At 41.7% G+C, this 27,006-nt stretch overlaps 3 protein-coding genes across 8 annotated transcripts in view; all 3 read left to right on the top strand.

Annotated features, from left to right (window-relative positions):
- Nucleotides 1-10,380, top strand: part of KLHDC1 (kelch domain containing 1) — a 59,189-nt gene extending 48,809 nt beyond the window's left edge. For all 6 annotated transcript variants that reach the window (XM_059658938.1, XM_059658947.1, XM_059658923.1 and 3 more), the window contains one exon: nucleotides 7,939-10,380. In XM_059658938.1, coding sequence (XP_059514921.1) covers nucleotides 7,939-8,125 — 187 coding nt within the window. In that variant the 3' untranslated portion in view covers nucleotides 8,126-10,380. The remainder of the gene's footprint in view (nucleotides 1-7,938) is intronic.
- A 137-nt stretch (nucleotides 10,381-10,517) lies between these two features.
- On the top strand, nucleotides 10,518-11,499 carry LOC132213006 (prothymosin alpha-like). Its single transcript, XM_059658965.1, is given in 3 exon segments — nucleotides 10,518-11,060; nucleotides 11,063-11,086; nucleotides 11,089-11,499. Coding segments are annotated over 3 exon segments (321 nt in total). The 5' UTR covers nucleotides 10,518-10,879; the 3' UTR covers nucleotides 11,205-11,499.
- Nucleotides 11,500-14,283: 2,784 nt separating this feature from the next.
- KLHDC2 (kelch domain containing 2) lies at nucleotides 14,284-26,386 on the top strand. Its single transcript, XM_059658823.1, has 13 exons — nucleotides 14,284-14,641; nucleotides 17,310-17,389; nucleotides 19,410-19,527; nucleotides 21,282-21,397; nucleotides 21,679-21,760; nucleotides 21,941-22,024; nucleotides 22,682-22,762; nucleotides 22,837-22,895; nucleotides 23,234-23,343; nucleotides 24,146-24,218; nucleotides 25,614-25,701; nucleotides 25,799-25,851; nucleotides 26,078-26,386. Exons 1-13 carry the CDS (start codon nucleotides 14,492-14,494, stop codon nucleotides 26,199-26,201), a joined length of 1,218 nt encoding a protein of 405 aa, XP_059514806.1. The 5' UTR covers nucleotides 14,284-14,491; the 3' UTR covers nucleotides 26,202-26,386.
- The last annotated feature ends 620 nt before the right edge of the window (nucleotides 26,387-27,006 follow it).

The following is a 27,006-nucleotide window of genomic DNA, read 5'->3' as shown; positions in this document are numbered from 1 at the left end:
CCACAAGTTGTGAACGGCTGACCTTTTGAGGAGCCATCACACTTTGTTCTCAAGACCACCAGTTAAAAAAACCCCAACTATAGCCCTATCCTGTTTGGCTCAATGGATAGAGCGTCGGCCTGTAGACTGAAGGGTCCCGGGTTCAATTCCGGTCAAAGGCACATGCCCAGGTTGCAGGCTCAATCCCCAGTAGGGGGCATGCAGAAGGCAGCCAATCAATGATTCTCTCTCATCATTGATGTTTCTCTCTCTCCCTCTCCCTTCCTCTCTCTGAAAAAAATATATTTAAAAAACAACAAAAAAAACCCCAACTATAGTAGAAAAATAAAAATTGCTTTAAGAGGAACATATAGAAAGTTTATGACAATACTAGAGAAGAAGGCTCTCTGTCCATGTGGTCAAGAGTCTGGCCAGGTGGCTCAGTTGGTGGGCATTGTCCTGTACACCAAAAGGCTACGGGTTTGATTCCCGGCCAGGGTTACGAGTTCAATCCCCAGTTGGGGCGCGTACAGGGAGCAAATGATCTCTCTCTCTCTCTCTCTCTCTCTCTCTCTCTCTCTCTCTCTCTCTCCTTCCTTCCTTCCCTTCCTCCCTCCCTCTCTCTCTAAAAAGAAAAAAAAAATCTGTAAGAACATATCCTCAGGTGAGGGTTTAAAAAAAAAAGATTGTGAAGGTTAGGGAAGTCTTTACAGAAGAAGAGTTTGAGACAAGAATTTGCCATGAACAACCAGTGCAGAGGACACTGAGTTCTGAGTATTCCTGGGAAATAAGTATGAAGGGGGAGTTGTAAGAAATGAGGTTGGACAAGAAATCAGAAACCATATGTCATCCAGGTCTTTGTCTCTTCATGTATTTTTGAAGCATGAGAAAATGTGGAGCAGAGGAATGAGATGATCATATTACCAGTTAGAAAATCCCTCTGGCTGCAGTGTGGATGAGAGACTGACTGGAGGGTTATGTGACTCGGTGATGAAAGTTGGTAGAGACTGCTGCAGTTGTCAGGCACAAAGTGAGGGTCTGACCTGGAAAATGGCAGTGGAGCTAGAAAAGGAAGGGAGATGGGAATATTTAGGAGGTAAAATGGGCTTGGGAATGGATGCCAAGGGAAAGAGGTGGAAGGAGTAGCAATAGAGAGAATAGGGAGAATGCAGTGGATTTCATGGTGGGATGGGGTGGAAATGACAAATTTGGTTTTGGACATACTGCATTTGGAGTGCTTATGGGACCTCTAAGTGGAGCTATCCATTAAATAGTTAACATATGGAGAGAGGTCTGGGTCTGACATAATGATTTAAGAATTGTTGGAGTATAAATGGGTATGGGTTAGTCCTGCCCAGAACGAGTTTTGAGAGTAAGGATGAAGCCAACAGCTGAGCATTGAGAGCTTATAATGTTTGAGGAGCAGGTAGAGGAAAAGGAGGCACAGAGAGTGACCCGAGACGTCAAGGTGAAGCAGGAGATATGGAAACACAAAACCTGAGGGAGGGGAGAATTCAAGATGGAAAGACTATTCATTGTAAAGAGGTCACGGAGTGCCTGGGTTGAAAAATGCCTTGGAGTTGGACAACACTAGGAAGTTTTTGGTAAGGCGAAGGTGGAAGCCAGGATGACTTCTGGGGATGAACACCAGGACTAAGAAAGAAGTGAGCACATTCGGTCACTGCTGAGGGGAAGAAACCAATGGGAGTACGTTGTTGGAAACACAAGAAGTGAAGAAAATTGACAGAGCATTTTTTTTAAAATTACTCTTTATTGTTGAGATTATTACAGATGTCCCTCTTTTTTCCTCCCATAGCTCCCCTTCACCCAGTTCCCACCCCACCCCAGGCCCTCGTCACCCTATTGTCTGTGTCCACAGGTACTGCACACATGCATATAAGATCTTTGTCTAATCCAGTGATGGCGGACCTTTTGAGATCAGCGTGTCAGCATTTTGAAAAACCCTAACTTAACTCTGGTGCCATGTCACATATAGAAATTTTTTGATATTTGCAACCATAGTAAAACAAAGACTTATTTTTTGATATTTATTTTATATGTTTAAATGCCATTTACCAAAGAAAAATCAACCAAAAAAATGAGTTCACGTGTCATCACTGGTCTAATCTCTTCCCGCACCCTCCCACACCTGCTTCCCTCTGAGTATCGTCAGGCTGTTCCATTTCCATGTCCCTGATTCTATTCTATTCACCAGTTTATTCTGTTAATTAGATTTTTTATTCATTTGATTTTTAGATTCACTTGTTGATATGTATTTGTTGTCACTTTGTTGTTCATAATTTTTTATCTTTACCTTTTTCTTCTTCCTCTTCTTAAAGAATGCCCTTCAGCATTTCATATAATACTGGTTTAGTGGTGATGAACTCTAGCTTTTTCTTATCTGTGAAGCTCTTTATCTGACCTTCAATTCTAAATGATAGCTTTGCTGGGTAGATTCTTGCTATTATTCTTGGTTGTTGATTCTTGCTATTCATCACTTTGAATATTTCTTGCCACTCCCTTCTGGTCTTCATAGTTTCTGTTGAGAAATCAGTTGACAGTCGTATGGGTACTCCCTTGTTGGTAACTGACTGTCTTTCTCTTGCTGCTTTTAAGATTCTCTCTTTGTCTTTTGCTCTTGGCATTTTAATTATGATGTATCTTGGTGTGGTCCTCTTTGGATTCCTTTTGTTTGGGGTTCTCTGCCCTTCCTGGACTTGTAAATCTACTTCTTTCACCAGTTAGGGGAAGTTTTCTGTCATTATTTCTTCAAATAGGTTTTCAGTATCTTGCTCTGTCACTTCTGGCACCCCCATAATTCGGATGTTGGTACGCTTGAAGTTGTCCCAGAGGCTCCTTACACTATCCTCATATTTTTGGATTCTTTTTTCTTTTTGCTCTTCTGGTTGGGTGATTTTTGCTTCCAAGTCAAATCTTTGACTTGATTCTTTGGAACCTCTAGTCTGCTGTTGGATCTCTATATATTATTTTTTATTTCAGTCAGTGTATGCTTAATTTCTAGTTGGTCCTTTTTCATATCCTCAAGGGTCTCACTAAATTTATCGGCAGTTTCTAAAAAATTCTTGAAAAACCTTATAACCGTGGTTTTGAACTCTATATCCAGTAGTTTGCTTTCCTCCATTTTTGTCATTTGTGACCTGTTTCTTTGTCTCCGCATTTTGGCTGCTTCCCTGTGTTGATAGAGTGGCTCTGTGTGCTATAGGGCCCAGTGGCTCATCCTCCCCAATCACCTGAGGTGGACATTCTTGGTGCACCCCTTCGTGGGCTGTGTGCACAGTCTTGTTGTAGTTGAGTCTTGATTGTTGTAGGTATCCCTGGGAGGAATTGACCTCCAGGCTAATTGGCTATGAGATTCAGCTGTGTCTATGGTGGGAGGACTTCTGTGCTGGAGACACCCTTATGGGGCAAGACTTGCTTCAGTGGGGCTTTGGTGCTCACTGAGTCTGCCCCCTGAGTGTGTCCCTTATGGATCTGAGGAGTTGTAATCTGGATGGTCCCACTCTGACCACTGGGTACACTGGCTTTTGGATCTCTAAGGAGGTGCTAATTTAGCCTCTGCCTGAGGCTACCCAACAGGAGCTACGGAGAGATCTGCAGATTCCTTTTCCTTGTTTGGGGTTTGGAGGTGCCCAGATGAGGCTCAGCTGTGACGTAATGCAAGCTGTTGTGGGGCCTTGGGCCTTCTTTTGGATGTTCTGGGTCTCTCTGATCCAGCTGCAGTTTGTTAAGTAATTTTCAGATTACAAAGGGCCAGGCCTTTCATATGCAAAAGCCTCTGCACACAGCTTGGGTGGGGTCGGGTCCCAGGGAATCAATAGGGCGGAGCAAACAGCTATGGCTGCTCCTCAGCCCTGCCCTAAGAGGTCCCGGTTCTCACTGTTCTGCGGTAATCGCTGCAAGCACCTCTGAGAGAAAGCCTTCCTTGAGTTTCGCTCGATGCCAGACAGTCCAGTTTCTCCCCGTATGAGTCTGGGTCCCCAAAGACTTGCCCAGAACTGGCGTTCAGAGCTGTCAGGAGCTTGTGTCTCCCTCCCAATTGAAAAAGACAGCCGCGTCCTCAGTTGCCAGCCCTTTCTGCGTGCGCGTCTGTACCTCTGCACTTTATTTCCGCACCTCCTCTGAGTCTCAGTGTGCTTTTCTCTTTCCTTCTAGTTGTAGAATTTCCACTCGGCCAGCCTTCCTGTGTTTCTGGATGATGTTTGTTTTGTCTTTTAGTTGTATTTTTGAAGTGGCTGTGCGAGGCAGCAATTTCCGGTGTTTACCTATGCCGCCATTTTGGTTTCTCCTCAAGGAGGTGAATTTTTGCGAATAGGTCATTGAATTGCCCCTTGACTGGAGCAAGAATAATTTTGACACAGTGGGCAAAGAAGGAAGTACAGATATAAAGACAGACACATTTGTTGGTTAGGGGCAGGGCTCTGAGGAAGCTTTAGCTGCTAGTGAGGTCATCTGCTAAGAAAGAAGAGAGGTGAGGACTTGAACTTAGGAATAGTGGTGAAATTTAAATAGCTGCTGAGGTGACTGAGAAGATTGACTCAGGATCTGTAACAGTGCTGAGACTCAGGAGGGCGCCGCTGAGTCGAGGGGAACCACGGTGCAGTGGCAGGAGCCTGGTTTCTCCAGCAGCACTGAGCAGCCAGGTTGCAGGTGCAGAAAGGAGATAGTTCCCTGGAATTTAGCCAGGATGGTTAATGGAGGGACAATGGAGAGCGGGATTAAAATTGTTGGCAAGAGAATGACCTGCATATGGACTAGGCTGGATAGGAAAGATAATTAAAACTGGAGGGGTTCTTATTATTTGGTGAACCAAGAAGAGTCAAAAGATGAGTGTAAGAATTAAAAGGATGCAGGGATTATGGTCCAAGAGGAGGATATGAAAGTTTAAGATTTCAGAGGTTGAATTGCCCTCATAAGGTCATAAAGAATAAAAAAGGGTTTCTCCACAGATGCTAAAATCAGTCAAGGGACAAGATCGTGGTGAGCCAGGGCCAAAGTCCTCACTATCCATCGGGGTTGGGCCTGGGGTAGGGTTGCGCAGGAGGTTGATAGGTGGTGACACCTGAAGGTGAAATGATCGCAAGCTGGAAGCAGCAGTGAGGAGAGAATACTAGCATTGGCTCCTGGACTGTGAGAGCGGAGGTGAGGGAAATGTACTCTTTTCTCAAGAGGGCTGCACATAAAGCAATTTTCTTCGATTTCAATTAAAGCTAGAACAGAAAGTCAGAGGAAGCAGGGGTGTTTGCAGACACAATGGTGCTCCAAAAAGCATGAAGAGGTGGTTTGGAAGGGAATATTGTTAGTACACGCAGACCCTGGGGAAGGTCCCAGAACTGAAAATCTCCTTAAGCAGAGGGCCGAGAAAGACTGAAGAAAGAGGTTGGCCACTCTAGTCTGGTAATTAATGGAGTTAATTGAGGAAAACATACAAGGGATGTGCATCTTCAGTGGCTGTAACTTGAAATGGATCCACACACCACTTGACAGGCATCAAAGAATTATATGGGAGCCAGGCCGAGGGGGCTCAGTGGCTGAGTGTCAACCTATGAACCAGGAGGTCATGCTCCGAGTCTCGGTCAGGGCACATGCCCAGGTTGTGGGCTCATTACCCAGTGGGGCATGTGCAGGAGGCAGTTGATTAATGATTCTCTCTCATCATTGACGTTTCTCTGAAAGCAATAAAAATATATTTTAAAAATTAAAATATTAATAAAAAAACATTTTTTAAAAGAGAATTATACGGGACGAAGGGGCAATAGTCCCTGTACTCCTATGTGAATGCTACCGATTACGGTAAATTGCTTTACATGCTTGTCCAGCTCAAGACAATGGCCTATTCCAGGAACCAGTAGTGCGAAGCAGGGGAAGGGCGCTGGTTCATGTCATAACAAACATCAATCAGGATCAGACAGTGCCCAAGAGGGGGGAGGGTTGTGGGGAAACAGGTCCCCCCCCCCTCTGGCCCAGGTCCAGCTCACTGGTCAGGACTGCGGTCATTCCTCTCTTGGATCAGTCTTTCCTCCACAAAGAGAAGCAATGATGGGGAAGATGAATCAGTATAGAAATAAGAGAGCAAAGGACACACTGGATGGGCCTGCATTTGAGGCCGGGACTAAGGGTGCCCATCAGTCAGGCTTCTTGGTATGACCTTTGCACCTAGTACAGAGCTTCTGTGAGTGGGTACTGAATGCTGAGCGTATCAAAACTTGACTCTATCAGGACTTTAGTAGATTTATTGTGTGAAGCTAGTTGTCCACAGTAAACAAGTGTACTCATTTTATTTTAAATTCCAAGTCTGAAGTCATCTGGCACTAACTGGGAAAAAACAGGAGTAGGACATGCTTCCTCTGTAATAAATGTTATTTCTCATTTCACTCTTACTTTTTATTGAGCATTTTCACAAAGTCTAGAGAAAAGGCTTCATGAGAGTTTGGAAGAAGATATAAATCTGTACAGTGTAAATCCTTATAAAAATGACAACAGATTAACCACAGCAGAATCCATTGAGTCTATTTTTAAAACTTTTATAAAATATTTACCTTTTAAAATTAGAGTTTACCAGTTGAAATAGATGCATTTTTGATGGTTCTTATCTTAATCAGGTTTCTTTTGGTTTTCAAGTACAAAACCCTCTTCAGTGTAGTTTATAGAGTAAAATGGAATTGTATTTGAAAGGATACTGCCCTCTAGTGGGATGAAAGGGGAAACATGAACACTTGGCCCCCAGATGGGCAGAACCTCTCTCTGGTAGTCTCTTGGCTCTTTCTGGGGCATCGCTCCATTTCTCTCTTCACACCTGCTCTCTCTGGGTCAACTTAAGTCAGACACTGATAGAGGGAGTCTGAGGAGGACCCGGTCACACCATGTGAAAATGGATGTCAGATGCTTCATCTAGGCCAGTGATGGCGGACCTTTTGAGCTCAGCGTGTCAGCATTTTGAAAAACCCTAACTTAACTCTGGTGCCGTGTCACATATAGAAATTTTTTGATATTTGCAACCATAGTAAAATAAAGACTTATATTTTTGATATTTATTTTATATATTTAAATGCCATTTAACAAAGAAAAATCAGCCAACAAAATGAGTTCACGTGTCACCTCTGACACGCGTGTCATAGGTTCGCCATCACTGATCTGGGAGATGGAAGAAAAAGTTCTCAGAGAAGAGTAAATGGGTGTTGGGCTGTAAGGATAAGTGAAAAGGGTCTGCTAGAGACTGACCTGCTTTGAAATTGTCTGAACCTTTTTTTACTTAACATCATGCATGGTAAGTTGTAATTTCTGTTCCCATTGGATTTGGTCAGAACAGTGTCTACGCTGTAAAAATGTTCAATTATTGTGGTGCTCTACAAAGAATATACATCCTGTCATGTTCCAAACAATACAAAGGAAATACATTATTATGTAAAAAACTAGAGGTCCGGTGCATGAAATTCGTGCAGGGGTAGAGTTCCTAGGCCTAGCCTGCAGTCAGGGCCGATCTTCCCCAGCTGCCGGCAGCTGGCCCCACTCCCCCGCCACTGAGCCGGTAGCCCTCTGTGTATGGGGCGACTGGCGGGGCGATCGGGGCCCTGCTCACACCCGCCTTGGCCTGGTGCCACCTGCATGCGCTGCCACCCACCCCCAGTTCCCCATTCCCCATTGGGCAATTGGAGCCTGTTAGCTGGGGGGAGGGACCAAGAGGTTGGCCGGCAGGCCCCACCCCTGCCCCCCTGCAATCAGGCTATCAGGGCCTGTGGGTGGGGGCAGCTCCTGCATTGAGCACCTGTCCCTTGCTGGTCATTGTGCATCATAGCGAGTGGTCATTCTGCCGTCTGGTCAATTTGCATATTATGCTTTTATATAGAGATTTTAAATGACTTTTATTTTTAAGAAGTTTACCTACATATTTTTTATATTATAACTTTAAAAATGAATAATTCCATTATGTTTTGTTTGCAGGTCATGCCTTGACTGCATTGGTAAAAATGCTATAATTTTAGAAAGTCAAATATCTTCATTACCTCCTAAACTTCTTCAACAAGCACTCAAAAAAATCACATTTTGGACTGCAGCTAACCACCGAGAAGAACAAAGAGCCCAAAAAGAAGAAACAGAAAATAAGTATCAGTGGATCAGTAACAATTAAGTTGTTATATACTTTATATGTTTAATATGTTTAACATTTTAATCAGACTGTATATTTACTCCCCAAATTGGAGGCTTTATTTAGAAGATAAAATTGAAGCAAAAATGTTATGTTAAAGTGATTACATGGAATGGGATATATGGGAATGAGATGTTAATAGCAGATTAATTTATATTTCTAGAATAATTTCCTTATAAGCTACAGAAAAAAAATAAGCTTTCTGAAAGTAATTACAATTGTAGGCAATTTTAACTCACTGTGTACTCATTGCTGGAAAGATTATACATATTTGAGGAGAATAAGAAATTACCCAAGGACTTTAGAAATCCCTCAATATAATGATACATAAAAACACTGTATATCAACTTTTAGATAGAATAGATTCTCTCAAGTCACTATAAAATTACCTAAATCTTCTCATTAAATAATTCAGTTATTTAAATAACATCTTCTTAAATTACTAATATAGCTGGCCAAAATTATAAAGTAGACAAACACTGCTATGGTGTTAAATGTGGAACCCCCACCCTTTTAGCACTTATCTAGTAAAGAATTCTTAAGCATCATTGTACTTTTCCTTTTTCTTGTCATAAGTGTTCGTCAAACCTTTATTTGAGTCGGGGAATAAATGCATTCAATTGCTTTCTGTTACCCCTAAGTTATTAGTTTGTCCAATTTTATATGTACAAAGACCATATTTTAAAGTGCCTAAAGTGGAGGTTTATTTGTCATCCAGGCTCTGAAATATTGAGAAGCAGTATAATTATTAAGTTTTGAGGCACATTAAAATATAGTTTGCCTTGGAAGAGTGCATCTAAAGTGATTTTTATAAATAATGAAATGGAATGGTAATCTAGTAAGTTGCCTTTATTGAAACCCCTCAGTTTGGTCCACACCATTCTACAAAGTTGTTGCTTAAGGATATTGAAAATATGTTATCTTCCCATTCATTTTCAGTATTAACTGCTTATACAGAAATAAAACACTATAGCTTATATTCCTTAAGAGTACTTTTGCCCTAATTAAGAAATTGTTCATATTATTACAGCATACCCTTCCAGTGAATTACTAATAATGATGTATTACTCAAAGGCTTGGTTATAAAATTACTCTCCACAATACCACCATACAAGTTATTTCTGAAATTCAAAATGTTAGAGCAACTATATTTCTCTATTGAAATATGTATGTAATATATAATGAAAATTATAGTCATTTATAGTACCTCATTAAATTTTAGAGATATATTTTATATATATTGTATTTTGATGTGTAAAACTTCTATTTATGTATTGAGATAGTGTGTGTTTACATTTTATTTATTATATGAACTATGTAGATTTACTATTTTTCCAGTTTTGTTCATGTGAACCAGTCATTAGAGTTGATTGTACAAACAATATTTCAGTGTAAGTTTTCATTTTTTCTTAACTATTTTTAGACTAAATAAAATTTAGAAAATGAATCGCACAGGCAATGTACAGCTTACAAGTATTTTATTACAATGAGTTTCAGTATCAGCCTTTCACATTTAAGGGGAAATTATCAAAACCTATTGGATAGTGGTAGATGACACTGAGTGGGATGAATACTTTTTAATATAGCTTCTGGGTTACTAGTATACGAATGCCTTCTCTAGCCTCTTAGAAAAGCACTTCCGGTTTTAAATGGTTTACTTAGAGCGTTAAAAGTTGGATTAGCCCCTCAAATGCACACCAACATGTAGGCTTCAAGAGAATGAAAATCTATATATTATCTATGGCACACATAACTAGTGCTGTACTTATTTGATCTAATATACTGTACTACTTCAAAAATTATAAGTCTTGAGATAGTCCCATAGTGAGAGTGACAGGGAATTCTGATCTTTAACTTGTCTCTGTAACTTGGCTTAAAACGGGGCCCTCCTGCTATTCGGAGATGGAGAGGGTCTGGGAGCTGGCAAAGCCAGTTTTGAAGTGTGATAGCCAAGCAGTATTCATTCCTCACTTTTCAACAGCTGATGGTTTACTGTCAACTTTTGTGTTGTTGACCTCCACAGTATACAGGAGCCCAAGGCAATACAGCTTCAGCTTCATAACATTAGCTCTGAACTCTCCCTGTGGACTTTCTGTTTGAAAGATGGGTCTAGCCCACTGGCTGCTCTGAAAAGCCATCTTTGCATGTTCCTGTGGCTCCCTCTCCGCTCCACCAAACGACGGGAAAATCAGACATTTTGGGGGCCGGCAGTCTGAATCTGCGCCAGTAACCTAATGCACATTCTTGACAGCCTGTAATGAAGTCACTGCCCCTTTCTCTACAACAGAGGCCACAAACCGTGAACCATACACAACCCCGGAGGGGTTATCAGCGCTGGCCCCGGGCCAGGCCTTTAGGTGTGGTCTCGCTGCCCCCATCCCAACACACGGGCTTTTTGCAAAGCCTGTGAAAGGTCCGGAAGTCCCATCCATATTTGGGGGACAAAGAAACCAGAGGGTATAAAGGGACAGCTTCCTCCATATTGGTTTGCTCAGGATTTGGGGAGAAACAGGCTCCCCTGAGTGATTGTACTAGTACATGCGAAACATCTGAAAATAAATGGGTTCCTCCTGTATCTCTGGGTACTCCTTTGTATTTTCTGGTCGCCTGGTAAATTCTGTAACATAGAAATGGTTTGCTCGCTGCAACCACCTCCACTGCGGGCCTCCTTCACTGCAGCTTCTTCGCCAGAGTCCTCCAACTCTCGCTTTAAAAAAAAAAAAAAAAATCCCCACCATGTCAGACACGCCCGTGGACACCAGCTCGGAGATCACCATCAAGGCCCTAAGGGAGAAGAAGGAAGTTGTGGAGGAGGCAGAGAATGGAAGCGATGCACCGGTTAATGGGAAGGCTGAGGATGAGGAAAGTGGGGAGCAGGAGGCTGACAATGAGGTAGATGAAGAAGAGGAAGGAGGAGGGGGGCAGAGGAGAAAGAAGGTGATGGCGAGAAGAGGATGGAGATGAAGGTGAGGCTGAGGCAGCTACAGGCAAACGGGCAGCTGAAGATGATGAGGATGACGATGTTGACACCAAGAAGCAGAAGACCGATGAGGATGACTAACAACAAAAAAGGGAAAAGTTAAAGGCCTCTGTGACCTATTCACCTTCCACTTCCCCTCTCAGAATCTAAACGTGGTCAACTTCGAGTAGAGACTCTCGCCCGCCTGTCCCCCCACCCACCTGGGGCAGTACCACCTGCAGATGACACGCACTGTCCACCATCCAACCAAAACCACAACGTGAATTTGCAACAGGGAAGGAGAAAAGAACCAAAATGTCCAAGGCCCTGCCTTTTTTCTTAAAAGTACTTTAAAAAGAAAAATTTGTCTGTATTTTTATTTTTTTTAATTTTTTAATTCTTTATTTTTTAAAAAATATATTTTATTGATTTTTTACAGAGAGGAAGGGAGAGAGATAGAGTTAGAAACATCGATGAGAGAGAAACATCGATCAGCTGCCTCCTGCACATCTCCCACTGGGGATATGCCTGCACCCCAGGTACATGCCCTTGACCGGAATCGAACCTGGGACCTTTCAGTCCGCAGGCCGACGCTCTATCCACTGAGCCAAACCGGTTTTGGCTGTATTTTTATTTACATTTTATATTTTTGTACATATTGTTAGGGGTCAGCCGTTTTTAATGATTTTGGGATGACCACACCAGCCTTTGGAGTGTTCTCTGTCCTACTTCTGACTTTACTTGTGGTGTGACCATGTTCATTATAATCTCAAAGGAGAAATAAACCTTGTAAAAAAAGCAAAAACAATCTATTCTGAACATTCCAGTAACTTTGTGTATGTGCTTATCTGTACTATAAATAGTTGGTTTATATAAGATGGTTAAAAAAGGCCAAAGATAAAAAGGTTTCTTTTTTCCCCCTTTTTTTTGTCTATGAATTTGCTGTTTATTTATTTATTTTTGGCCTGTTTGATGAGTGTGTGAAACAATGTTGTCCAACAATTAACGGGAATTTTATTTTGCTGAGTTGTTCTAACAAAAAAAAAAGAAGAAGAAAAAAGAAAGATGATTCTTGAAGGTTTTGTTCAGATGGTTCATAAAATAGGTCTCCAGTCTGGTTCTCAAGGAAGAAGAATTTCTGGCCATCTTTATGATGTCTCTCAGGATATTCTTCCAGTTGTCAAGAAGCGTTCTTTTTTAGTATTATCACTTTTAGTATGATACAGTAAATAGCACACCAAAACTAGTGTACAGTTTTTCAAAATAGTATTTTTTGCACAAACATTTTTAAAAATTAACCTTTTGATAGAAGCCTAAAATATTCTTTAGAACTTCATGCTGTCAGCGCAGACACAAAGCGATGTTCTCATCAATACGTTATTTATATGTATGTGTGTGAGAAAGGAAATCAATGCACTAAGACAGCATACTTTTCAGGGTAGTATATATTGACAACTTAAAATTTTGATTTCAGAATATTTTTGAAGGAAAAGAAGCAATTTTAAGAAACAAATAATGCCCCCTGTGCACCTTTTTTGGTGCCTGTTTTTTCCATGGTATTTATGTCATTCTATTGGAATTTTCAAAGAAAGAAACATTGGAATTAATTTGTTCCCCCATGTCCCACGTGGTTCAGGGTTCAGGATCTGGAAGAGGAGCCGCACACAAATGAAAGAGAAGAGACAAGAGATAATTTGGAAATATTGGGGGTACAGGCGGGCAAGTCCAACTCAAGGGCAAGGACTTCCACTGGTGCCCAGGCCTCGCCAGCCTTTTATTCAACTTTGGTTAAACATAAAACCCTTAGGCAGGTAATTGCAGTAACAGACAGGTTATCTTAAAGGTCAGTAAATATTAGAAGGTTTTACTCTGAGACTATTTGATCAGGAAATAGCTTGAGCCCCCATTGTCAGGACTAGACAGTCGGTGCATAACTCAGGCCCTTGCCATGGGTTCAAGGTTCACCAGCGCTCCAGGATCCTTGTTTGCACTTCTCTGCTAGTGAAGACAATGGGCGGCCTCCTGCAATCAATAATTATTCAAAGTGTGTATACCAGTACATTTTTGGGGGACACCCTATGTATTTACCTCTAAGCACTGTTACCACAGATTCTGCTAAGTTGTAACAAGCAGGCAGTGGGGAGGGAAGGAGTTTCAGGCTATGAAAAGTTAAGCCCTTGGTTGTACAAAGTATTCCTTCTAAAAAGTGATTGCAGCGTTTAGATGGGAAGAGATGATAATCAAGTACACTCCCCTCACCAAACTCATCCAAATACAGAGGCGCCATTAGATAAGGGATTTAGGTGTACTCTAGTCCCGTCCTATTTTACAGGAGAGGAATCAAGTTTAGATGATAATTCTGAACTTGCTCTTGACCTAATTGAAATGTAAGAGAAAACCCTGTCAGTGTGTGTGATCACGATTCTCCTGAATGACTGGGCAGTGGTGGGTTTTGAAACGCTTTTCGAGTGATTTTCCAAACTAAATCAAGATCTCTGCTGAAGCCCTAGCCAGTTTGGCTCAGTGGATAGAGCTTGGGCCTGTGGACTTGAGGGTCCCTGGGTTCCATCCTGGTCAGGGCGCATGCCCGGTTCCGGGCTCCATCCCCAGTGTGGGGCGTGCAGAAGGCAACCAATCAATGATTCTCATCATTGATGTTTCTCTCTCTCCCTCTCTGAAATCAATAAAAAAATATATATGTTTTAAAAAGGTCTCTGTTGAACCAGAAGAGCGTGGGTGGCGTGTGGCCCAGAAAGGGCGAGGCGCGTCTCCTCGTGTCCACAGGGCAGCCGGGCATGGGTCCCTTGGAGAGGCTGAGACCAGGAGATGCCAGCGGGGCAATTTCACTGCCCTGTGCAGGCTGCGCACCCGTTGAGGGAATTTCTGGGGAAGAAAGTCTTTGGGGAACCCTGGCTGAGTGCAGCGCAGCCTTGTAGCGCCCGCCGTGGGAGGCGGCTCGGCGCGCGCGGAAGCCCTGGCACAGCTCGGGGCCGGGGCTGGGCGGAGGCGCGAGCTCGGCGGCAGGCGGACCGGGCGCTGGGGGCGCTGAGCGTGGGCAGCGCTGCCCGAGCCCAGCGGCGGCCTCCGCGGATCGGGCGGTTCCGGCCGCGGCGTCCACCCGGGCTCGGAGGCGCGGCGGGGGCGGGGCGGGGGCGGGCGCACGGCCGGAGGCGGCACCGGCCCTGGGCGCGCCCCTCCCGCCGCCCCGCCCGCCCGCGACCCCCTCCGAGGGGCCGTCCTCCGAGGGGCCGGCCGGACGGAGCGCGGGCGGCGAGGGGCGGCCTCAACGCCGTCCCTTTCGCCGCGGCTCGTTTCTTTCTCCCGTTTCCTTTGTCTGTTCCCCGCTCGCCGCGGTGGGGACTGTTAGCGGACAGAAGTGCAGCCTCAAGATGGCTGATGGCAACGACGATCCGCGGGACGACTTGCCGGGCCCGGCCTACGAGAGCTGCGAGGCCGCGGAGCTCGCCTGCCCCGCCGAGCGCAGCGGCCACGTAGCGGTGGGCGACGGGCGCCACATGTTCGTCTGGGGCGGCTACAAGGTCAGTGGGCCCGGCCGCGGCGGCGCTCGGGGTGCCCGTGGCCGCGGGTCCGGCGGGCGGACCAGCGCGGCCGGCACCGCGCCCCGACTGACCCCTGGGTTTCCCCCTTGTCCCCCTGCGTGTGGGAACCTTCTCTCGAACCCCGGGCCCGTCCCAAGGCTCCCGGGCTGTTGTCACGCCGCCCTCCCGCCCGCCCGCACCCTCCCCGCTGCTCGCGGCGGCGCGGCTGTTGGAGCGCGGAGCGTTGTGTGGGGCGAGGGCAGGGTGGGCGGCGCCTGGTAACCGTGTTTTTATTTAAAAGCCGGGGTGTGTGTAAGAGGTGGCGGCGTGCGGCACCGAGGTCTTGGGCCCACGGGCACCGTTGGCCACTGACCGGGCGGCTGGGGTGTAGGCGACCCCCCCACCCCCCGCCCGGAGCTCGAGGCCGCAGGAGCCGTCGCCCCGCACCCCCGCCCGCCCGGTCCTGCCACCTGTGCGGGTGGCCATCGCTCTGCGGTGGGAACATTGTAGGGCTGGTTCCCGCTGCGGCAGGGCTGGAATTTGTCGGAAGAAACATGTTACGAAAATTAATGGAAACGCTCCACCAGTAACCAAGTATCAGCAGCTCCTTGACCCTAATGTAAACAATGTACTTAGTTGCCAGTTGCATTTCTTCTCTCCCTCTGCCAGGGGACTCCTCCCCACGTTAACCCTTGCCCACTATTTCTCTCTCGATCTTAAGAACTTCCCAATAACACTCCACATTCTAGAATTGTGTCATCTGTCCAGTTGGCTGTGATGCATTCCTACCAAAGCCATTCTTTTCAGTCCCTTTTCGCCGTAGTCCTGGCGCGTGTGGCGCGGTTGGGCATCCTCTCCTGCACTGAAAGGTCGCTGGTTCCATTCCAGGTCATGGCACATGCCCAGGCTTCCCGTTCGGTACCTGGATGGGGTGTGTATGGGAGACAACCAAGCCATGTCTCTCTCACAAGGATATTTCTCTCTCCCTTCCTTCCTCTAAAAATCAATGAAACATACTGGGGAAAACATTATCTCCTCCCTCCCCCATTGGTTTGAAATCTAGGCCACTACACCTGTTCCTTTGATGACTTGTTTTGTGACTCTGGCAGTAAATTTCAGTTCATGGTAGTTGATCTGATCACAGTTGACAGCTTGTGAGATGACTCAGAGGGTGGGATAGAGTGCGGTGGCAGCCCTGATTATTTCATGTAGTTTAACAACAAAAGCGTTTTCTTTTTGCCAGTCTAATTTGTGTTTTCCTCAGCCTCGATGAGTAGGTGCTTAGAGGGTACTTGTTAAGAGGAAGGGGGGTAGGTATGTGGGACCCTTATTGAAATGTAAGTAACTCCCAAGGAGAAAAGTAAACCTGTCGGTCAATCATATTTCAGTCTAATCATATTTCTACTTTATTCAAAATTCTGTCTGTAAAATTCAGCATTGAGGGAATGGGGCTTTCTTTGGGCATGGGGAGGGGTGGGGTAGTCAGGGTAGAATATTTCTGGTGCTGTTTTTGAGGTCTTGGCTGCTGAGGGCTGAGGCAAGGTTGAGGCGTACTGGTGAACTAGGTGGGTGTTAGAAACAGGCTATCCATAGACTGGCCGGAACCTGAGAGTAGGCTCGGAAGCTCCTGCAGGTTGTTTGAAGGCGATAAACCCTAGCTTCTCACACAGTAGTCAGTTGCCCTCTCCAGGCCAGGCTCATCTCCTCAGGGTCAGCCTCCTGTCTTCTAGCCTTTCCCTTTGCAAGGGGTGGAGTGAAAAGCGAAAAGCTCACATGGCGGCCGGGTGCTCTGTTCCTGTAGAACACTCAAGCTTATTGGACTCCGACACCCATTCTCAGTGAACTGCAATTGTTGACTGGATGTTGACATCGTTCAGAAAGTGGCCAGTGAGGCTCAAAGGCTGGAGAGGTCAGATAGCAGTTGAAGTTGCAACTTCAGGGAAAGAAGGCTGAAATCCTGGTTCTACCATCACTTGCCAAGGACCTTCGGCAAATCGCCTCTCTAACAAACCTGTTTTCTTGAAATACCAACTACGTTTAAGGGTGGTTGTGAGGGTTAAATAAAGCAATCCATGGGTAGCTCTCAGCTAGTTCTAAGAGCATATGGTACGCACAGTCTGTTAAAAATTATTACCTGAAAGAAATGGAGCAGAACAAGGAACTTAAAATATTGCGTAAGGACTTAATATTTGCATATTTGCAGTGCTGCCCTCTCTGCATTTTGGTAGAGAATGCATGGGTCAAAGGAAACAATGGCTAGAAAACTATATACATCACGTGCCAGTGTGGGTGAAGAGTTAAAGGTAGACCTTCCTTTAGTCTGCTGACCACGGCTCGGGGATACCCTCCTGAAGCCATGCAATGACATTTGGTGCCCGGTCTGTTCAGGACCGAGTGGCCTTGGAGATTTCCCGATCTCTTACCTTCCTGCACCACGGCACCTACACCGTTATAACTGTTCTCTCAAAAATTGGAAATAAGAGCTGTCTATAATAAGCATTACTTTGAGTATGTGGCATGGGGTGGGGAGAACTGTGCATTTGATGGATTTGTTGGACATATTTAATTTTTCATAATTCTCAGTATCTCAGATATGAAAAAGCATACAATAGTGCCTCTAGAATACCAATTATTTTTATATTTTCAATTTTCTCTTTTTGGTTCTTAGAGTAATCAAGTCAGAGGATTATATGACTTTTACCTGCCTAGAGAAGAACTATGGATCTACAACATGGAGACTGGAAGATGGTAATCTATATATATATATAAAAGCCTAAGCGACCATTATGCCTGGACAACCAGAACTAGATGACTGGTCGGTAACTATGATGTGCACTGACCACCAGGGGGCAGATGCTCAATGCAGGAGCTGCCCCCTGGAGGTCAGTGTGCTCCCACAGCCAACCTCCCCTCGGCTGGCCCTGGTCCAGGACTGGGAGAGATGCCCCAATCAGCCCCGCTCGCCAGCCAGGCAGAGGGACCCCACCGGTGCACAAATTTGTGCACCAGGCCTCTAGTTGGATTTATAAGAGGGACTAAAACATTCAAATACTGTTGCAAACAAAAAAAAAACTCTGTAGAGCCCATTCTAATCAATAAAAACATTTTAGTTAAAGATGCTAAGCTATATGTTCTGAAAACAGTGTTGTGCTAGTTTGGCCTAACTGCTAAGCTTACTCTTTAGCGTCTCTTCAGAAATATCAGTAATTACTAGATATTTTTATGATCCTTGGAGAAATTTCTATTCAGGACTCTATAAAGTATCATAGTATTATAATAGAGGTAGAGGCTTCAGATCCTGGAATGGAAATATAATAAAAGTTCCACATATGTATTTTTTCAAGACATTATGTCTTTTGTTATGTGGCATCTTGAATGCAAAAAATTATAGATTGTATATACTAGAAATAAAGGTGGTATTTTAATTTTAACATTAAAATTTCCATAAAATAGTATGTTTTGTTTAAAAAAACAAAACTAACGTAAATTTGCCTTCCGTGGGGATATGGTGAAAGGGTCTTTTGCTAGTCTCATAGCAGTGGGACTCAAGAGTATGTCCGTGGCAGGATTAACGCTATTCTCAAAAGGCTGGGTTAGTCATGTTTGAGGATTTATGAAGTAGGCTTCCCCCGTGGTTTGCACTGTGAGAACTTTGTGCTTTACATATATTACATATTATAGATCTCAGAACTGGAATAGTACTCCCACTTGATTTAACAGTTAAACTAAGCATGTTAAGATTCTTCTGTACATAGTTAATCGGTGTTTTCTGAGCTGTTTGCCAATCTTTTTCTAGATAATTGGAAATGTGTAATAGTATCCCTATAATATGGAATTCTACATATTTTTAAAAATCAGCCCCATAGCCCTAGCTGGTTTGGCTCAGGGATAGAGCCTCTGCCTGGGGACTCAAGGGTCCCAGGTTCTATTCCAGTCAAGGGCACGTACCTCGGCTGCAGGCTCCTCCCCGGGCTGGGCCCTGGTGGGCTCATGTAGGAGGCAACCAATGGATGTATTTCTATCTGTCTTTCCCGCTCTCTAAAAAAGCAATGGAAAAATATTCTTGCATGAGGAATGAAAAATGAATGAATAAATAAAAATAATAAATCAGCCCCATAATTTTAAAAAAATAAGCCTATTAAAACTTAAAACCTTATTATAAAGTGATATTGTGAGAAGACCTTGAGTGACCTATTAATATTCTGAATCGTCTATTTCTTAAGTAGTTTTGATTCAGCTTTATTTTTAGATTCAGAATGTGTCAAAATATGCAAAGCACTGAGAGCAGTGCCTGACTTATAGTAAGTACTACATAAGTGTCTGTAGTATTACATACGATCTGAATCAGATTCATTTGAATGGCTAACGGTGACCAAATAAAAACACCTACTGAATTAATCTGTCAGGACTGGGACGTCGTTTTCCTGGCCCAGTCAAGAACAAAAACCAAAACAACCACTTTCTGGCCATGTAAATAGAAAGCAAACAATTTAGTTTAAAAAACATAAAATGGTGCGCTCCTGGAGTCATGTGACACTGTAGCTTTTAGAAGCTCTCATTCGGCCTCTGTGCAGGGCCGGCAAAGCCTGTGGGATAAAGAGGAAAGAGCTCGTTCTTTGAATTAGTTTTAGAGCTAGATGAGACCCTGGACATGATCTAGTCAACCCGTTCATTTTATTTCCCCCCCTTTATTGTGGAAATAGAAGAAAAATAAAAATATTTTTGCATTTCCCTTGTGGGAGGCTTATTTACATTGCTTTCCTCTCAGGAAAAAAATGAACACTGAAGGTGATGTTCCTCCTTCCATGTCGGGAAGCTGTGCCGTGTGTGTAGACAGGATGCTGTACTTGTTCGGAGGACACCACTCACGAGGCAATACGAATAAGGTTAGTGTTTCTAAGGGTTACGGTTCAAGGCAGTTTTATTCTTTCTTTAGACAACTTGAGACTTCTATGGTTACCCATAGCTATTCCTATCCCAGTTAAGAAATATGTGTACTTGATTATGGTATGAATGTGCATTTCAGTATTTTGTCTACCGGTTTGTATTTACCTAGGCCTTTTATAAAATCAACTTGGTTGGTAACCTGTGTGCAGTAACTTCCTATGTTGTTTTTCTTTGTGTTCTTTGCAGCTACTTGTTCTTTTAGCAACCTGGAGTGTTAGATGAGTAACAGTAAATTAGATGAAAACGAGGTAATCATGGGGGGGGGGGGAGCAGGGTAAAAATTAACAGGCCACCGCTCAGAAAGCCATAGGGATAAATTAACACTGACAAAATTGTATCTACTAACATTTCTATGATCTGGCACCATGAGATACTGTCATTCAGACTTTGTTTATGCTTTACCCAAATAGGAAAAAGATGATCAGTTGTTCTCTCAGGCCAGGAGAGACAGATGAAGTCAGTCAGAAAGGTGCATATGATCTAGGTAGACTAAAAATTCATTTATTTGGCAACTTCTTGGGCACCTTGTATGCTGAGCACTTGGTTAGACATTGGAGACTCAGATGAATGAGTCTGTGCCTCCTGGAGCTCATTCTAGAAGGGACACATATAACAGGTAAATGATTTCAGTAGCATATGGTACAGAGATACACAGAGCCTGGCTATTGTAATAGTTCAGTAAATATTTTTGAATCTGAAAAAGACTCCTTGACATTGTGTTTGGTAGGAAGGTGATTCTTGAATAATACAGTTCAAAGGGGGAGGCAAGATATAGGTGTCAAGATGCAGAAGTGTAAACAAATATGTTGTTTATGGAAATGTCAAATGATCCAATGTAGATGGAGCATATGGCTGAGATGGTTTCAAACTGCTCCTAGGAATTCCAGGGCACCTGTGAGAGGAGCATAATGGTGTTAGGTGGCTCCAGACCACCCCTTCCGCTACCATTTTAACAAGTGTAGCACCATTTTAGTTTTTATATTTTAGGCTTTTACTTAAAGATTTTGTTTAAAGAAAGGGTTCTGAAGCATAGCTATAGGCTGTATTTGAACCATGTATTTTTCAGGGCTAAGAAGGAGAAAAATAATTTTGCACAACATGAGGAAGCTTGAGAAAGAGAGCTGTGGCTTTTAGAGAAATTGTAGTCATAATATATCAAGTGGCTTGGGTGTCTTAAGTAAAAAAAAAAATAATTAAAAAAATATATATATATATTCAAGCACCTGGATGTGAACCCTTAAAGATAGACCAATGTTTAATCTTTTAAGATTTGTCCTTAGCTCCTAGAGTTAAGTAGGCACATAGGACATGTTTGTTAAGTTGAATTTGGAGTGCAGTTGCTGAGTCTGATTTTTTTTTTGGTTATACCATCCTGATACCCATAAATTAGATCAGTAAACTCTAAGTGCCTATCTAAGCCCAGAATGTAAACCAATATACTTCTATTCCCTCACCAAAAAAGTGTGGCTGTGGAAAAAAAAAATTAGCTGAATTAATAAACAGGATGCTTAGTGACTTAGGTAATTTATATTCTGGCACAAGTTCCTTATCTAGACTCAAGAACAGTTTGTAGACACATAGGTAGTATTGAATTAGATGATATTCTTATTATTATAAATCACAGCAAAGTTAAATACCAAGGTTGAATTTCTTACACAAAACCAGATCTAACTGAAACCATTGTTTTTGACAGTTCTACATGCTGGATTTAAGGTCTACAGACAGAGTATTACAGTGGGAAAGAATTGATTGCCAAGGAATTCCTCCGTCATCAAAGGATAAACTTGGTGTCTGGGTATATAAAAACAGGTGAGTTAGCAGCAGCACTAAGGTTTGGGGTTTTATGTGGAAAGTGGTTTGCCTTCAAGTATCTTTAGCCAATAACCTTTGAAATTATAGAATGTATGAGGATTAAGTGAATTAATACATCAAAGCACTTAACATAGCACTGAGACATATAGCCATTATTATGAATATTTTCATATACTCAACTGTGCCTTTGCAACTCATATAACAAAGAAGAAAAATCTTATATACTAACTTGCATATCTGAATTTTTAGTGGCTTATGTTTTTGTTTTAATATAATAGGTTAATATTTTTTGGAGGATATGGATATTTACCTGAAGATAAAGTATTGGGAACTTTTGAATTTGATGAAACATCTTTTTGGGTAAGTGAAGTTTCATATTTGCATATGGTCTGCTTAGTATGTTGAAATAATGCATTTTGTTTGGTAGTAGTTTTGTTCATTTTGTTAATAATTAATAAATCAGATCAAGGCTATATAATTTTGCAAACACTCTTTGTAAAATAATTGCAAAATAACTCAAATTCTTACTATTTTCTGTAGAATTCAAGTCACCCAAGAGGATGGAATGATCATGTACATATTTTAGACACTGAAACATTTATCTGGAGTCAGCCTATAACTACTGTGAGTTACTAAAGACTAATGGATTATTAAAGCATGACTATTAGAGAAAGGAAGTTGGGAGGTGGTGTTAAGATTGATAGTTCATTCTTCTTGTTTTCTGGAGAAGGGCCATAGCTTTCATAATTCTCCAAGCACTCTAGAACTCAGAAAAGTTTAATGAATGTGCAGACCAGCCCAGCATCTATTATCTAATAGATATTGAGTGCTACTGTTTGTAATTAAATAAATGACCTAGCACTATATTGGAACTTAAGTTACTCAAATATCAGTTTCTTTCTCCTCTGATTACAGATGTTATATAATGTGCTAGCTTTCAGATAAAAATAAAACAAGCATTCTGTTCATTTAGTAATACACCTCAAAAATGTAAAATTAAAAGTCCCAGTTTTATTAGTTTGCTTTAGTACTGCTATTGACTAGAAGTCTACACTTCAGCTTGAAAGCTCAAGTGTCTGCATATTATTATGTGGAAAGTGGTTTGTCATTCAAGTATTCTCAGCCCAAACCGTTGTAACTGTAGAACATATGAGGATTAAATGAATTACTGCATCAAAGCACTTAACACAGCACCATTATCATGAGTATCTTCATATACTGAAGACTCTGGTATTTATAAAACATTCCCTTACTTAATAAATTGCTTATTAACTTTAACAGGGTAAAGCACCTTCACCTCGCGCTGCCCATGCCTGTGCAACAGTTGGAAACAAGGGCTTTGTGTTTGGAGGCAGATATCGGGTGAGTATATAAACAGTTTCAATGACTTGCTTTGAATTATTCAAAATGGTAACTATTTAATTATCCTTTTTTAGGATGCTAGAATGAATGATCTTCACTATCTTAATCTGGATACATGGGAGTGGAATGAATTGTAGGTATTATGTTAGATAATTATTTAGAAAAAGTTTTATAAAAAATTTCAATGGCTTTTTTCCCTTTTCTCTATTATTAGTATAAAATGTACTTGCTTAAATTTTCTTTATTTCCAGTTCCCATTAACTATGTGCCTGGCATTATAGTATGTGCTCAATGTTTGTTGAAAAGAAAAGGTCTAAAGTTGACCGTCAAAGAAAATAGTTCATTCTAAAGTATGTAGTTAATACCAAAAAGCGTTTTTAAGTTTAAAGTCTCTTTTTTCTTTAATTCCATACAACTTCAGTATTTCTTTACTTTTAGAAGTCAGTATTCTAACTTAGCTATTATTTTCAGAATTCCACAAGGCCTGTGCCCAGTTGGCCGATCTTGGCACTCACTGACACCGGTTTCTTCAGATCATCTCTTTCTCTTTGGAGGATTTACCACTGATAAACAGCCACTAAGTAAGTCTTTACAAATATGAGCCCTGGCCTAGCCAGTTTGGCTCAGTGGACAGAGTCTGTGGACTGAAGGGTCCCAGGTTCGATTCTGGTCAAGGGCACATGCCCGGGTTGCTTGAGGCCCAGTAGGGGGCATGAAGGAGGCAGCCAATCAATGATTCTCATCATTGATGTTTCTCTCTCTCTCTCCCTCTCCCTTCCTCTCTGAAATCAATAAAAATATATTAAAAAAAAAAAAAAAAAGGAGCCCAGCTGGTGTGTCTCAGTGGTTGAGTGTCAACCCATGAATCAGGTCATGGTTCGATTCCCAGTCAGGTCACATGCCCAGGTTGTGGGCTCAATCCCCAGTAGAGGGCATGCAGGAGAAATTGATGTTTCTCTCTCTCTCTCTCCCTCTGCCTTCCTCTCTCTGAAATCAATTTAAAACCACCTCTCTCAACTTTTCTTTAAAAAAATAGTGATAAACTATCATTCATCATATATACTTAGTTGGAAAAAATTAGTCTATTTGGATGTATTAGGGCTACAGGGTCAGTTGGAAGGTTTACTATTAATTTTGACCCTATAATATAACCCTGTTAATTGTTTTCTGTAAAGAAATGCCCTGGAATACTTAAAGGCCCTGCTGAAGGATTCTAATATGCAAGGGCTTACTTGGTTTATTGCAGAGGATAAAAGGAAATATACTTTCTCTTATCTATCACAATCTGATTAATAAGCTTTCTTGCTAAAGCTGTGTCCTTTAAATATTAATATCACATTGGCAGAATAACATACTTCATAGTTGTTTTTTTGTTTCAATCAGGTGATGCCTGGACTTACTGTATCAGTAAAAATGAATGGCTACAGTTTAATCATCCCTACACTGACAAACCAAGGTATGATCTATTTAAAAAGGTAATTCTCTTGCAGGCTCAGTCCCCAGTGTGGGGCATGCAGGAGGCAGCCAATCGACGATTCTCTCTCATCAATGATGTTTCTTTCTTTCTTCCGCTCCTTTCCTCTCTGAAATCAATAAAAATATTTTTTAAAAAGGTAATTCTTACACTAAATTAATGAGGTCCATAAAGGTGTACAAGATAGAATGATAAATACCCTAGCATTCACTAACAGCATTCACTAACAGCATTCACTAACAGCATTCAAAAGGCCCTAACATCAGGCCTTTTGAAAGAAAAAACAACAACAACAAACCCATCCTAGTATCAGATGCTTGCTTTTCTAGGTTTATGGATAATTTAAAAGGGTACTAACAAGTTTTTATGGATCCAACTAACCAGTTCCTATGAAAATCTTTAAAGAAAATGGTTTCTTTCTTTTTAATAGCTTATCAAGTGAGGGTACTTCTAAACAGCAAAGTGAAATTATTTTTCTCTTCCCTTATTCTTTCAGGCTAAGCTTAGAAGCAGTCATTTGCTTTTCCATCATCTCTGAAAGATAGGACTGGAGTTTGATTTTCACTTTTTCCTTTATCATAAAATTACTGATATAGTTAACATTTATAATCAAGTTCTTTACCTAAGTGAACTGAACTGCATCTAGGCTACTATTAAAAAAAGAAAAAGAAAAGGAACTGGAAAGGAGAGAATTTCAAAACCTTAATTAATGTATATAGGAAAAAACCAAGAACTTTCCGTTAGATTTTCAATGGCCCTGCATAACAAAGAGTAAGAAGTCAAGCCATTGAAAAAGAAGAGCCCATTAAACACCCCGTTATTTTTGTTGTTATCCTCAAAAAGAACTGTTACAAAGACTGGAAAGGAAAGGACAGTTAAACTAGATGTTCAAAGCACATTAAGACATGTCATCCTGCATTTTTCCTAAGCCTCTAACCTCAGTATAGTCAGCCACTAAGACGCCGTTCGGCACAAATATTCTTTCCGTAGACTCATCGGGCCTTCAGAGGCTTTGTTCCCTCAGGCAGATTCAGCACCCTCAGAAGTTCTGTGTGAGGCCAGCTGGCCCTGCCTATGAAAAGCAGAAGAGGCCAAATGCCACACAGATCTGTATTGCTAACAAAGATCTAGAGAACAGTTTCAGTTCAAACCCCTCACTGCATAGGAGGTTTGGACCAAAGAGGAAATGCTGACATCCAAATAAAGCATTGATTTTTCTAGCTTTGGCTACTTTTCTTTCAGGTAATTGCTTCTCACTCCATGATGTTTTGGTCTGAACTAAAGATCTCTAGTCTTTATGTCATCAGTCTCTCTAGTATAAATGATCAATTTGGTGTTTTGGGTGACTGCAAACTCAAGCTTTTGTTTTGAATGTAGATTATGGCATACAGCTTGTGCCAGTGATGAAGGAGAAGTAATTGTTTTTGGTGGTTGTGCCAATAACCTTCTTGTCCATCACAGAGCGGTAAGTATACTATCTTATGTTAAAGGAGACTTCATAATATTGCTGAAACTTATTTGTAAAGTATTTGCTTTTTAATGTGTTCTTATCTATTTTTCAGGCACACAGTAATGAAGTACTCATATTTTCAGTTCAACCAAAATCTCTTGTAAGGTAAGTAGCTTTTTATTTGGAACTTTAGAGTATTTAAAATAGTGCTCTTGAAAAACTAGGTTTATGGATAATTTAAAAGGGTACTAACAAGTTTTTATGGATCCAACTAACCAGTTCCTATGAAAATCTTTAAAGAAAATGGTTTCTTTCTTTTTAATAGCTTATCAAGTGAGGGTACTTCTAAACAGCAAAGTGAAATTATTTTTCTCTTCCCTTATTCTTTCAGGCTAAGCTTAGAAGCAGTCATTTGCTTTAAAGAAATGTTAGCCAACTCGTGGAACTGCCTTCCAAAACACTTACTTCACAGTGTTCATCAGAGGTTTGGTAGTAACAACACTTCTGGGTCTTAGGTTTCATAGATCATGCCTCTGATCACCTTGCATGGACAGCAATTCTGTGAACATCAAAGAGTGGCATCATTTGTATAGTTACATGCATTGTGTAGCTTTGCAGCTTTTTGGTTTTAATGTGCATGTGAATGGCCTAGAGAACCTATTTTTGTGTCCAAAGTTTACAATAAATGTATTTAACACCAGTAACATTGTCTTCTGTTAAAACAAAGGAAAATTAATACTTGGGCTTTACCCCAAGGCATGGTTGTTATATTTCCTTTTTGATAACTTCAAGATACCTATCGGTAGAAACACTTATTCTTACCACCTAAAATGGTGAAGTTATTTTTCCCCTCTTATTGAGAGTATATTGGGTTGACACTGGTTAACATTATACAGGTTTCAGGTGCACAATTCCACAACACGTCATCTATACACTTATACTACCCCCCAAGTTGAAGTTATTATTTTCAAAAATTAATTTAGATGTTTTTTAATGGCAAGAATAGTCTATTTTGTTGTACTTACAATATGAGGCTACACAGTTATAAAGTTTTTTTAAACATCAATTTCAAATGGAAAAATACTCTCAATAGGACTGAAAACTGGTAAATAAATTCTGGAAGGACAAACAGCTGTTTAGTACTTTGACCTTAAATGCTTTGGTATAGTGTCTTGGGGAATTGGTCATGTTGAATCTAAGTAGCTGTTATTTGATCATTTAAAAAGTAGCAGTTTTGTAGCTCATAAAAGAATGGAAATAAGGTATGACCTTATTCCCCATTCTGCTAGGAGACAGAAGAAAACTGGGTCTGGAGTCTTT

Source organism: Myotis daubentonii, chromosome 1 (genome assembly GCF_963259705.1).
Source record: "Myotis daubentonii chromosome 1, mMyoDau2.1, whole genome shotgun sequence".
NCBI classification, from domain to species: domain Eukaryota; kingdom Metazoa; phylum Chordata; class Mammalia; order Chiroptera; family Vespertilionidae; genus Myotis; species Myotis daubentonii.
The sequence above is the reverse complement of the archived record's forward strand: the minus strand, read 5'-3'. Positions and strand labels throughout refer to the sequence as shown.

Coding starts and splice junctions, on each gene's coding strand:
- KLHDC2 (XM_059658823.1), top strand. CDS start 14,492: ATGGCTGATGGCAACGACGATCCGCGGGACGACTTGCCGGGCCCGGCC. Junction 23,344..24,145: donor CACTGATAAACAGCCACTAA/GTAAGTCTTTAC, acceptor TGTTTCAATCAG/GTGATGCCTGGACTTACTGT. Junction 24,219..25,613: donor CCCTACACTGACAAACCAAG/GTATGATCTATT, acceptor TTTTGAATGTAG/ATTATGGCATACAGCTTGTG.